Source organism: Esox lucius, chromosome 12 (assembly GCF_011004845.1).
Source record: "Esox lucius isolate fEsoLuc1 chromosome 12, fEsoLuc1.pri, whole genome shotgun sequence".
Classification (NCBI taxonomy): domain Eukaryota; kingdom Metazoa; phylum Chordata; class Actinopteri; order Esociformes; family Esocidae; genus Esox; species Esox lucius.
Genome location: NC_047580.1, coordinates 18,686,330 through 18,699,979, shown reverse-complemented (window position 1 = coordinate 18,699,979; position 13,650 = coordinate 18,686,330). Strand labels below are relative to the sequence as shown.

Genomic DNA, 13,650 nt, shown 5'->3' with positions numbered 1-13,650 from the left:
TGATTGCATAAGAAAGGAAAGGACTTAATACAAAATGGAAACCTTTGACTTACAAACGGTAATTGAAATAAGAAAACAAATGCGTAATGACATCGGCGGCAAGATACACATCAGTATCAGATGCAAGATATGGACCAATCAGGACGTTTTAAAAAGACATAAAAAAGACAGGAGGTGAAGACCATCTGCATTTTACTCACCCAAAACATTAACTATCATAAAAAACCATCAACATCTTTTTTTTTTCCTATGGTATTTACACAAAGCAAATACATCCCAGTCAGTATATCAGTTACTATAGAGGCACATTTTCCTCTGATTCATTTATGGCAAGGTAAGATTCAATTGATCGCTTAAGGGGAGATCACCCATCAATATATCAGACAAACCAGCAAAAACAAAACAAAACATCAGAATAGGTCAAAATGTGTTTTCTGCTTTAGTGCATTTTAATGTGCGTGTTTGTGCTCAGGGGCTAAAACTGTGTGAGAGGTTTCTATGAGATAGCTGGAGGCTTGGGTTGGGAAGTCATAGCAGAAGGTCATTAGATTCTCATTTCACATTAACATCTGCTGAATCGGATTAGCCATCCAGCCCAGTTTAAACTCCTGACATCCCAAAGGCACTGGCCAGTAGAAAATCAAGTGATTGTTAGCATCACCCCTCAAGTGTAGCTTTTTTTCTTCCTAAAACAAACATACTCTAAATTTCTGATGCTCGTCCCGGGATTGCATCTCAGTTGCTGGAGTAATATGTTAGATGGGAAGTTTCTATAGAAACACATATTTAAACCAGTAGCAGCAATGTGTTTGACATTAAAGTGTATTGTTGATTTAGACTTCAGGAGACAAACAATAAACTCAGTTTCTAGCAAATACTGTACACAGATGTTCATTTCAGACTGTATGAAGTTGGGTCTCAATTTCTGAGACTGAAACACAATAACAGCACAAGCCACAAAAGTCTGAGATAAATTCCACAAAGCTATATTCAGCACATAATGTTCAACAACCAGTTTTTCATTGCAGAATGTTGTTTTTATTGTGATACCCAGAACATTTAGCTCTATCTCTACATCACAGTAACTGTGTGGTAATCAGGCTTAACACATATTTAATTAAAATAATCTTGAATACATTTAATCTAGTCCTCATTAGCAGTGGGAAGACATAAAAACAATAAAGAGTGCAGTTGTGAACACCCATTTTACAATACAGTACCTGTTTGGTAAATAATTAAAGGATAATTAGCTTATGTTACTATAGTGACCCCTGTTGGTAACTACCAGAGCTTTATGGTATTGTATTGTTATTTAAACCAGTGGATAATAGTATTCAATAACGGTCTTACAATTGTTTAATAATAGATTGCTGAAAAGAGCTGTGCTCAAACTCAGTTATTAAAAATTATATTGCTAAAATAAAAGCCTAACTAGGTGTGAATAGGGTTTCTGGAGGGCAACATTTCATTTCAACTTGTTTCAGAGCAAAGCTCCTTCTACAGAGCACACCTTTTGGCCAGAGAACATCTTTTGTGTCTGACAAAAGAGCTTTTATATCTGAGACACGTCTGCCAATTAATATATTTAAGGGATTAAATTGCCATCCAGAATTCTTTTTTCACAGTGTTCCTTACATCAGCAATATAAACCACACCAAATAAATAGTGACTGTACAAAATATCTGGAAAATATATAAACGGAAATAACAGACGGCACAGCAGATAAAATGGAAAACACTGCTTTATAAACTACAGACAGCTGAATCTTTCAGATGCGATTAAGACTGATCTTTTTCAAATCACAAAGCAAGTTTGAATAAATCTTCTAAAGTGTCCCTTCCCATTGCTTATGAAGTGGATGATTAAAGTGTTGCCAGGCCTGGCTGCTGTATCATCTCTCCACACGACTCCACTCCGCTGGGGGGTCCCGAGGGCCCTTGGGTTTTTTAATGCGACAGTTGAACCCTGAGGGACAGTTGAGAAATGTGGTTGGAATTAGTTAAAGACACCTGCAAGTACATGTAGCAGTTTACATATCCTTGTTTTGACATCCAGTCCTGAAGATTTTACTTGTGATCTTAGATAGTGACATTATTATATTGGAATAAGATCAGGCAGATATTCACCCATTCCACCAGGAGTAGAGGTGTTGGTCTCGTCTATGTTAGGACCCAAGACATATTCATAATCATCGTCTGTTGAGGAATGGTAAAAAGCAAAAATGTATTTTCTTAAAGACTTTAAAATACTGTATATAATTATTTAAATATGATTTCTAATTATAATTTATTACGTCCATATTAAATATCTCAAATCCCTTTACAGATAAAAACATTAAAAATCTGATTACAAATGTGTATATTGTATATTAGTGTTGTCAAACAATTAAAATAATTGTGATTAATTACATAATCTTCTATATTAACTGCAATATGGTCACATTTGGCCGTAAATAACCAATTATCTGATTAAAAAAGTAAGACATATTCAGTAAAGCGTTAGTAATCCCTGTGACTGGTGTTCACATGTTGCTCTATTGAACTCAAACTGTAGTTAATGAGCTATTTGTAATTCAGGGCACAAAACATTCTATAACAGATAAAAATCTGACACATATTTGTATTTGACTTCTGTCATTTTTTACACGAAAAACAGTGTTCTGGTAAAGTCTTGTGTGTCACGCACCTGCTGCTGCATCACAAGAGACAGCCCTGTACATTGGTCGTGGCTAGATCATATCTGATCTCTGATATCTGTTAGTAAAGTGGGCTAAGTAGTATTTCTGTACCCTATGGTGACTATTTCAAAATGCCCAGTGGGTAAATAGTCCCCTCGAGTGATTGCCTAACATTTTATCAACATGTAGCTCAAAAATAGAGCAGACAGACTACACTAATTTGTCTTTAGAGATTACAAGAAATAAGGAAAAACAATTCTTCCAAGTGGTCTCGCTGGTGGTTTTTATTGTAAATGTTTAATAAATGTTTTTTTCTTTAAAGATTAATTGAAGGTAGCAGCTCCATGTTTTGGCCACACGTTGACAAGAGGTTTAGCGATCACAAAATATTGACCAACAGATCATTTCTGAATGGTGCCCCCAGGGTACAGAAAAACACTTCAGTAACTGGTTTATACTGTTTATTTTCAATGGTTGACTTTGGACCTGGTCCCTTCAAGCAACCAAAAGGTAGAGAAACTACTGCAGTCAGCTTCTGTAATGTTGTCAGCTATGAATGGTTCTGGCTCAAAAACCTAAAACGGCGACAAAACAAATGTTTGGCATTAAGCAATTTAAATGTATCACATGCGTTAACGTGTTAACTTTGACAGCCCTAATATACGCTAATATACGTAGCTATCAGGGAACTGAATGAACAACCATCAACGTCTTGCCAAGAATTACGGTGTATGCCCTTGTAATGCATGCTCAATGTTAATGATAATCCTTGTTGGATGTGTTTCCCGGCACTGGACGGAGGTTAGTAGATTATTGATTGCAATTCTCATTTAAAAATGTACTGACAAAAACAAAACCAAGGCCTAATTCTCTTTAGTCTCAGCATTTTGGGATCACCTGAGACAGTCGACAAGGCCTTTTCAAGCATGTGATTGGATGGTCTCGCTGTGTCATATACGCTTGAGGCAGCTGGAGGCAGGTTGGCTGGAGGACACCTGGTCTTGGGCTTGACTGAGCTATAGACAGCACCGACAGGACATTTGGATGTGCCCAGTTCTGCGTTGTCATAGTGATGGAGAGTGCTGAGTGGAGTGACGGAAGACTCTGGTGGTGGGAGCTGTTTGGACTTGTTGACAACAGCATAGGTGTCATTCATCTTCCGTTGGAGATGTTTTGGCTCCTTAGGCTGCAAACTAGAATCCCTAAAGACAAGTGGATGTAAATGCAAGTTCCACAAACAACGAAAAGTGAAGTGTACAACTCTAGCATTGTTTCAGTTGTTTCTGTTCACTCTGAGCCATGGTGATTGTATGTGATTAATTGAGATTGCTACAGGATTACAGATACGCTAATTTAACATGTTATTGTTTACAGAGAAACACATAATTTTCTCTCTAAGCCTGTGTTGCAAGCTGAGGGTTTCTCTGCAACAATATAACATCTGGGAGCCAGGAAAGTGTGAAAGTGAAGTTTAACAGCCAGTCTTCACTTCCTCTGCAACGTAACACATTTTTAGTAGTACAATCATGATAAAATCTATCTGCTATCTGCTTCAAGGACGCTGAGTCCTAAAGTTCTGTCAAATGTACAGTTAAAAACAGCTGACCTATTTATTTTTACTTCACAATCAATGTGTACCACAACATTGTTTCATTATACCATTCACATTTAAATATTAATAGGGAACTATTTGCTGAACTATTTGTCAAATACAGCCAGGTGTGTTAACAATACAGTATAACAACTACTAAATAACTTAGTATTCATATGCCTAACTACACTACACCTTATCACCTAGACACATAGGATGGAAAATAGGCAAACACAGAACAGAAACATATTACTGTGGACTCACTTGCAAAAAAAGGGAAGCATTCTTTCTTTCCTTAGTCTCGAAAACTCTTTCTCGCCCTTTTTACTAACCTTATAGTCAACTGTTTCCCATTATATCTGAGCACCTTACTGTGCTGTATTATTATCTCAGGCTGCTTATTAAAGTCACAACTGTTGTTGTCATTGTGTATGACCATGAACACCACACCCTACAGAATGAAGAAATAATATTTGCTCTCACCTCGTATATGTCTTCTCAGACCCAACGTCACCACAGAGAGGTTTATTACTCTATTAACAACAACATCAAAATTACATTAGTGAGGTTTTAAACTGTCTCCAAACTGCAAGCACTGCTCTATATGAAAATGTTTGAACAGCCTCTTCTATGTGCCCTTATTTGCATATAGAGGAAGCATGTAGGCCGGATGTTTCCTGCTTAACATTTCTACTTATTTTTTTCTGACAAGACTTTCCCACTGAAATCTCAGATGTTTATGCAATATGACCTGATAAAATGCAAAACAAAATTAACAGACGGGGTTCTGAGTTTTGTGTCATCAAAAAACTCAGGTGGTTGAAGTTAAAGTTATTTTTAAATTGTATCAGCTTTCTAACCTCAACACAGACTTGATACTGCATGCCCCTGTGTCTTATGCTTGCTCATGGATGCCAGTAAAAATGTTGACACCTAGCTGTTGAAGACAGAAATTACAAAAACAATACTATACAGCTAAAGCAGTAGTTTCTCTCTTACCTCGGTCAGATTCTGGTAATTGTTCTCATGTAAAGCCTTCTCAAACATGTAAGCCACGGCAGAAAACAAAAACTGATACTGCTCCTGGGTGGAGATAAAATATTGTTCCTACATGTGGGTATTCCAGAATGTATGACCTAATAAATTACATATACATATACTTTGGGGAGAAGAAGTATTTGATACACTGCTGATTTTGCAGGTTTTCCTATTGCAAAGCATGTAGAGGTCTGTTATTTTTTATCATAGGTACCCTTCAACTGTGAGAGACGGAATCTAAAACAAAAATCCAGAAAATCTTTAAAAATTTTAAATAATGAATTAGCATTTTATTGCATGACATAGGTATTTGATCACCTACCAACCAGTAAGAATTACGGCTCTCACAGAGAGCCCTCCTGATCTCCACTCATTAGATGTATTAACTGCACCTGTTTGAACTCGTTACCTGTATAAAAGACACCTGTCCAAACACTCAATCAAACACACTCCAACCTCTCCACAATGGCCAAGACCAGAGAGCTGTGTAAGGACATCAGGGATAAAATTGTAGAACTGCACAAGGCTGGGATGGGCTACAGGACAATAGGCAAGCAGCTTGGTGAGAAGGCAACAACTGTTGGCACAATTATTAGAAAATGGAAGAAGTTCAAGATGACGGTCAATGTCCCTCGGTCTGGGGCTCCATGCAAGATCTCACCTCGTGGGTCATCAATGATCATGAGGAACGTGAGGGATCAGCCCAGAACTACACGGCAGGACCTGGTCAATGACCTGAAGAGAGCTGGGACCACAGTCTCAAAGAAAACCATTAGTAACACACTATGCCGTCATGGATTCAAATCCTGCAGGGCACGCAAGGTCCCCCTGCTCAAGCCAGTGCATGTCCAGGCCCATCTGAAGTTTGCCAATGACCATCTGGATGATCAGAGGAGGAATGGGAGAAGGTTATGTGGTCTGATGAGACAAAAATAGAGCTTTTTGGTCAAAACTCCACTCGCCGTGTTTGGAGGAAGAAGAAGGATGAGTACAACCCCAAGAACACCATCCCAACCTTGAAGCATGGAGGAGGAAACATCCTTCCTTGGGGATGCTTTTCTACAAAGGGGACAGGATGACTGCACCGTATTGAGGGGAGGATGGATGGGGCCATGTATCGCCAGATCTTGGCCAACAACCTCCTTACCTCAGTAAGAGCATTGAAGATGGGTCGTGGCTGGGTCTTCCAGCATGACAACGACCCCGAAACACACAGCCAGGGCAACTAAGGAGTGGCTCCGTAAGAAGCATCTCAAGGTCCTGGAGTGGCCTACCCAGTCTCCAGACCTGAACCCAATAAAAAATCTTTGGAGGGAGCTGAAAGTCTGTATTGCCCAGCGACAACCCCTGTAAGGGGGAGTGGGCTAAAATCCCTGCTGCAGTGTGTGCAAATCTACAAGAAACGTATAATCTCTGTAATTGCAAACAAAGGTTTCTGTACCAAATATTAAGTTCTGCTTTTCTGATGTATCAAATACTTATGTCATGCAATAAAATGCAAATGATTACTTAGAAATCATACAATGTGATTTTCTGGGTTTTTGTTTTAGATTCCGTCACTCACAGTTGAGTACATATGATATAAATTACAGACTTCTATATGCTTTATAAGTGGGAAAACCTGCAAAATCGGCAGTATATCAAATACTTGTTCTCCCCACTGTACATCTTATACATGATAAATAAAATACCTTTGTCTGAACAGCTGATGGCCTCTGTCTCCTCAGTTCTATTACAATGTCCTGGATACTAAAATGTTCTTTGATTTGCTGGTGTAGAAATAAGCGCATGCATTTACCCAAACACTCGTCACCACTGATTTATCTCTACATTTTGTTATTTAGAGATAACGTCTACATATTGTACCATGTTACCAATTCCACCAAAACGATGCTAACAATGTACACCATTGAACATTTGCAGCAATACCTTTGTCACGAGAAGCTCATGGACATAATCGAGGACACAAATCACCCCCGTTCTTCCACAACCAGCACTGAAAATACAGTCAAGTAAGAAAATATATGATCTGGTCAGCTCCATTCAAATCCTGATAATACTCAAACTGAACCACAGAAGGCCCAACACTGACATGAGTCTGGCATTGCAACAACAGACATCAGGTCCTGAATATTTAACATGTCTCACTTCATCTTAAATGGCATCATTTAAATGCATGGAGCTCAAGGAGTACATGTGGCCTTGTGATAAATAACATTGAATTATATACAGTACATTGATGAATTTTAATGGGCATATGGATCATAATCTGTTTCTGAACATCAACAGTTCCGGAGCACAAAACGTCCTCCAGTCAGTAATTACAGATTGGCATTCGGGCTGTGCTGCAGGTCACGTGTAGAGTAGGAGACCAACAGACCTGCAGTGGATGAGAATGGGACTTGTGTTGTTTCCCTGGGTTTTCCGGGCCATATCCATCATTCCTAAAACACCATCAGCTTTGTATGGAATGTCATGATCTGGCCAAGCTGTGTATTGGTATTGAGAGATGGTCCGTGTTTCCTAGACATGCAGAAAACATAGTTTGCATAAGACTACATTGGCTTGTTTAAAAAGTTAAAACAATGTAAGATTATCCAAAGAGGAAACATAGAAACTTGTTAGAACATCACACTGATTCCATTGTACTATTATGAAGAATGACTTCACTAATGTGGCTAGCAGAAAAAATATCAAAATTACAATTCTTTTAAATTAGTGCTTACATCATGATACTGCACTGTCAGAGTCCGAGCAACTACTTCCTCATTTGGGCTGGATTCCTCATTCTGCAAAGGAATTAAAACATTTAGCCCATTCAATATAACAATAAGACTGTTCTAATATTTCTTAATGTGCATTTAAAAAAAGAGTACACCTATAAAACTGACACATATTTGCTGTTAGCTAATAAGGAACCTCCTCATTATTAGTAAAACTGAGCACAGACATTGGTGTCAGTGGTTAGCTATGATGGTACTACTAGAAATTCTGTGGTCTGTGTATTCTTAGAGTAACATACATTTGAGACTATAAAGGGACCAAAAGGCGCTGTTTCTTTGAAAGTTGTCCAGTAGCACTCACACTTTTTCTATAAGACACAGGACAAAATTAAATGTTAAAAGAAAAGTAGACACAAATGTCAAAGGTTTATAAATCTGATGCATTATAATTCTTTAACACCTCCAGTTTTTCTTTGTAAATAAAAGGTGAAGAAAAGGGCAATTTACCTTTCCATTTTCAAATTCTCTGCAAGCCATAATGATGACCTAAACAGGTTTACAAAAGAAAACAAATGTTTGAAGAAATTACTTCCATTATTTACCTTCGTGGTCTTCTATTTTATATATATGTAGAACCGAAGTTCCATAACTTGTACATTGTGACCTCCTGTGAACTAATTAAGGTTACTTTTGAGTCATAGCCCCACAAAGCTGTACAAAAAAAATTTAATAACACAGTCCAAAGAACAAGCACAAAATATTTAAATTACACAATTTTCTAATGTTTCTTTAAAACGTTTACTTTAATGTAGATTTGAGATTGGCTTGTATTGACACATTTCAAGAGATTTAATACATCATTATAAAACATGTTCAGAAGGGGCAGGTGATGGGCGTTACTATGGGTTGAATTCTAATCCTGAGGAACACCTGACTTTCCATTTTGCCAGCAGAGAGAACATTCGGAATGTTTAAATACGTTTACAAATTCATTTTTAAATTGCTACTGTGACCTTACAATCAAACATTATAACAAAATCACAGGATGCCTGACTGTATACTTTTCATTTGGGCGATTGGAAGTTCCAAATGATAGCATATAGATAGATCTATTAGATAGATCTATTAGATAGATCTATTAGATAGATTTATTTTTTATATTTTTTTAACATTATGCGATGCAATGGCCCACCTGGACCCAGTGTGGGTAGCTCTGATGTAGAAATATAGGACAATACATGTAAACAGAGCTACTGTTCGAGTTACAATTGAGTTATTAAGAAACGTAATATAATCTTCTGTACCTTTACATCATACTGCCAAATCATTCGCCAGAAGTCCACCAAAGTGTTGCTCAGAGGGCCTTGGGTTGCTATGTATTTTCTGGTCTTTGTTGCACCCTAGAGGATAAAGGCGATATAGCAGAACCATCAGCTTTACATTGAGCTGAATGATGATCAACAGTAACTGAATAAGACAGCTATTCTGTACCTTAATGAAGCTGGCGTTGATATAGTCTGAATCATTCTCCCTGGTCAATAGAGTTAGGGGCACACGGGTTTGATCATCTGTAAAAAGGAACAATTGTTTTTATTCAAAGTTCGGCAAAAAAAAAAAAGAATATTTTTGTGTCCATTGTTTGGCTTACATGGTAAAATGTCTTTGTACCGGTTTTTTTTCACATTGTCCTTTAACGCCCCAGTTTCCGTCGTAAGGCCCAAATCTTTCTTGATGTTAGAAGAACAAGCACGAATATTCTTTAAACACATAGAAGAAAAAATTAGTTTAGTTAAAATATTCATGTTGAAACTGAAAAAAGGAGATGTAGATGGACAGCAAGCCTAGAAGTTTCAAGTGAGGCCCAACTAAACAACTTTTTACTCATTAATAACCATTGGTGGTAACACTCCAGTTTCTACAGTAGCACAGACAGGTGACAGTAAATGACAAAATAATGAATGTGGCATGCTATTTATGTATAAATTAATATACGAATTAAGGGCCTCGAATTGGACACAGACTTTATTGCAGAGTTGCAGGCATATGTGGTAGACATCAGACAGTTGCAGAATCAGCCAGGTCACTCGACCAAGACTGTTCTCCTCTACGTAGACACTGCTTCTCACCACATGTCTATATTAGGACAGAATGTCAAACAGGTAAAGCTCACAGGAGGAGGCTTTGGGTAGCTGAGAGGAAATGGAGGAATTAAAATCAGGATGACCTAGCATGATGTCACTCCAACGCTGCTATCTTCTCTTCCTCTCTTTCTGCTGCAAAAGCCACTTTTATCATTTTAAAAAATGGCATGCTTCTTCATCAAACCCCAGGAAATTTTTTCCAGCTTCTCCTCACTCCCCAGTCCACCATCCTTTTCCTCCCTCTTAGCAGATAAATGTCAACCACTTTCAAAAGAAGGTTGATGACATCCGCACCTAATTTACTCAGCCTAGAGGGTCCACTGGTTGCTCACATAACATACCAGTCAGTATATTAACTGCTTTTTTCCTGCTCTCTCCAGATGATATTTATGATCTTGCAGCTAGTGATGTCAGGTCACCAGACAATATACACATTTAATCGTATCAAATGAGCATTGGCTGTGTTCATCCTCACTTCAAAAGTCAGTCACCCCACAGAAAAATAAAATAACACTTGACCCCCCTGATGTCAAAAACAACAGACCGGTATCCCTTCCATAATTATTTTCAAAGAAACTTGAGTGTGCCATCTGATAAACAGTCCTGTTGTCTCTCTCAGTAAAATCTCAACCCAAACCAGTCAGGCTTCAAGACATGCTGCTTGACCAAGTCTGTTCTCCTCTAGGTAACAGAAGCTCTTCACAATGCTCAAGCCAACTCTTTCTTTCCTCTGTTCTTATCCTCCTAAATATATCTGCTGCCTTCAAAATCAGATCTTGTTCATCAACCTCTCCGATCTGGGCATCTCAAGCCCTGCACACTCTTGAATTGCATCCTCCATGCCAGGTCGCTCCTTCCAGGTGACATGGAGTGGATATGTGTCTGCCCTGCAGCTACTTACTCCTGGTGTTCCCCAAGGCACGGTTCTAGGTCCTCTCTATACACAAAGACTTTTATATCTTGGCTATCATTGCTCTGCGGACGACCATCAACTCTTCTTCTCTGAATGTCTGGCTGGCATCTCCTCACACAGGATGCGACAAAGTTACCAATAGAGGTAACACTGCAACATACTATTGCTAGGGCTCCCGGCATGTGCCACCAAACCCGTGCAACTTATCCAAAATGCAGCAGCCCACATAGGTGTTCAAAGGTACCAAAGTCTCCCATGTCACCCTGCCCCTCCACTCACTCCACTGGATTCCTGATGCTTGCATGAAAAGCAGCAAAGGGAACTTCCCCTCCCTACCTTCAGGTAATGTTCTAACATCACATTCCAACCGGAGCTCTTTATTCTGACACTTCTGGATTTTTGGCTGTCTCACTCCTGCGGGAAGGCTGCTAAATAAATGTACATTTATTTTATTTCTATCAGAGAGTATTTGTTACAAATGATTAGACAATAAACCCATGTTGCAATAAAATATAGTTGTTTTTGCATCAATGATTGTAGAAGGCAATTGATCACACTTGATTATGGGAATGAAATTATGGAAATTATTTTCTGTCAGTTGTGATGGGTAATGTACAGTTCGGCCAGATGTGAACAGGGAAATAAACTGTAACAGATGACCTTCAGCACTTCAAAGAGTCTTTTTGGTCTTGGATTATGATTGACAATGATTAAACTGAAAGAATTGTACTATGTTATGTTTTGATGACTCAACGAATGTACTTTCACCAAAAACGTAGAGCATGGGTCACTGATCTTGCGGGGTCTGTGCTCCCAGACCCTGAACTGTTGAGAAGCTGCAATTCTTATATCAAACAAGAATGGGAGAACACTCCACCTTCAAAACTACAGCAATTGGTTTTCTCGGTTGTCAGACGCAGTGCGTTGTTATAAGGAGAGGTGGTGCAAAGCAGTGGTAAACATACACATCATTGCATTCTGTTTTTATTTGCATTTTATTTGCATTTTTCCCAACTTTTTTCCAAAACGCGGTTTTACTATCTGCAGGAAATGTTACAAAGGACTCAGAGTTAATCAGTAACTTAATATTGAACTAAAGGAAATAAAGTAAAAAAGAACATACCTAACTTGACAGCGGTTCCGACATAAGAAGAACAAAAACCAACAGTCTGTTGCAAAACAAACTTCTGCAAATATCACTATTCAATTTAGTACAACGTGAAAACAAAACTAAACAACTGGGTCACTTCTGTGTAGGGATTTACATTTCAACATAAATGTGCCTTACAGACATATGCCCCTGATTTTTGTAAATGTCTTTATGGAACATGCATTTAATATTACTACGCAGAAAGGAAGACGCAACATTTCCATCAATACTAAAGGGAAAACATTTTAGTAGCCTTTTTGTAGCAACTTCATTTTTTAAATATCCTCTGGATCCCCCCATTTCTACAAATGAACAAGTGCATAATTAGACCGGTTACATATCATGCACGCATCTTTATGTACATATAAATATACACATACACAGTTTGGACACAATTACTTGAATAGATACGTGTCTCCAAAGTTTTGACTGGTACTGCATACGTATTTTATTTACTTACAACAATCAACTGATGAATATAATGCCAGTATTAAAAAGTCCCATGAAGTGTCATGAATCATGACGTAATTAAATCTTAAATAAAATCTGGTATAATAGTACCTCTATAGGAATGCATTTTAAACTGACATTAGAAAGGTATGGTGTTGGTCACACCACTTAGGATACCCACTTACAGTATATTCGGATGAGATTCTGCTCTCTGCTCTGCTTTCATCTGCCAAAGACATCTGACCTACGAATATAGACAGGTGCTCCATCGTTGGGGTTATCCAAGTGAACTTAACTTTTAAAATGGAAGTCAGCACACTTCAGTAGAACCATTCGAAACAACGCACGTACAAATGGCATTTATTATCTCCCAAACTATGTGATAGCCGAAGCCACAACCCTTTTCCGCATTGAGGGGTTATCCGCGACAAAACAAAAGTGTTGGACTTTTTGGTAGCAAGCTATCAATCAGACACGGTTCCAGACTGTGTTAAATAAGATTTATTTCTCTCCATATTATTAGCCTATGTGCCGTAACTACAGTGTTACTATGCAGCTTTCCGCATTGTAAAGGCTTCAGGTCATTTAATCAAGTGAATGGACTATCATAACTGGCATATGCAATTAACCACGCTGGTGTCAAGAGTAAGTAAAGCCATCTTTCTGCAATACACAGCACCTCCGCCTGACTCACATAACCCGAAAAAAGAATAACCCGCAAAAATAGTTACAAGATTTAGGCTACAACACCAAAAATTACAGACTAACGTTAGCTATATACCTTTCAGCATGCACAAAAGGTGGTAATATGCCTGGGTGGTGGGTGGGTGTGTTGCATAAATGCTTCATATTTATGCAACCACTGCATTACTATTATTGGGGTGCAACCCATGAATCGAAGCACTGCTTTTATCCGGCCATTTCCAAATGAACTCACCCCGGCTCCATCCACTGGACAGGAGTGATT

At 38.4% G+C, this 13,650-nt stretch overlaps 2 protein-coding genes across 5 annotated transcripts in view; one reads left to right on the top strand and one right to left on the bottom strand.

Annotated features, from left to right (window-relative positions):
* Positions 1-1,291: 1,291 nt before the first annotated feature.
* On the bottom strand, positions 1,292-13,600 carry ptpn18 (protein tyrosine phosphatase non-receptor type 18). Of its 4 annotated transcripts, XM_020051763.2 has the most exons (16): positions 13,465-13,600; positions 12,869-12,927; positions 9,678-9,786; positions 9,521-9,597; positions 9,334-9,429; positions 8,537-8,575; positions 8,329-8,397; positions 8,033-8,095; positions 7,687-7,829; positions 7,236-7,302; positions 6,998-7,075; positions 5,268-5,351; positions 4,752-4,801; positions 3,575-3,879; positions 2,127-2,195; positions 1,292-1,965 (listed from the first exon to the last, which is right to left on the bottom strand). In XM_020051763.2, the coding sequence occupies exons 1-16, from the start codon at positions 13,472-13,474 to the stop codon at positions 1,892-1,894; spliced, it is 1,392 nt and encodes a 463-aa protein (XP_019907322.2). In that variant the 5' UTR covers positions 13,475-13,600; the 3' UTR covers positions 1,292-1,891. The 4 variants fall into 4 exon arrangements, with proteins under 4 accessions (XP_019907322.2, XP_010890116.2, XP_010890119.2 ...); XM_010891814.3 differs by lacking the exon at positions 13,465-13,600 and having other exon boundaries at positions 12,869-13,068; XM_010891817.3 differs by lacking the exons at positions 6,998-7,075; positions 13,465-13,600 and having other exon boundaries at positions 12,869-13,066.
* The window catches only part of gripap1 (GRIP1 associated protein 1), a 50,424-nt gene continuing 49,923 nt past the window's right edge, over positions 13,150-13,650 (top strand). The window contains exon 1 of the mRNA XM_010891811.3: positions 13,150-13,328. The gene's annotated coding sequence lies outside the window, so the exon portion shown is untranslated. The remainder of the gene's footprint in view (positions 13,329-13,650) is intronic.

Coding starts and splice junctions, on each gene's coding strand:
- ptpn18 (XM_010891814.3), bottom strand. CDS start 12,952: ATGGAGCACCTGTCTATATTCGTAGGTCAGATGTCTTTGGCAGATGAA. Junction 9,787..12,868: donor GAATCTCATCCGAATATACT/GTAAGTGGGTAT, acceptor ATGTGTTTAAAG/AATATTCGTGCTTGTTCTTC. Junction 7,830..8,032: donor TGACAGTGCAGTATCATGAT/GTAAGCACTAAT, acceptor CTGCATGTCTAG/GAAACACGGACCATCTCTCA.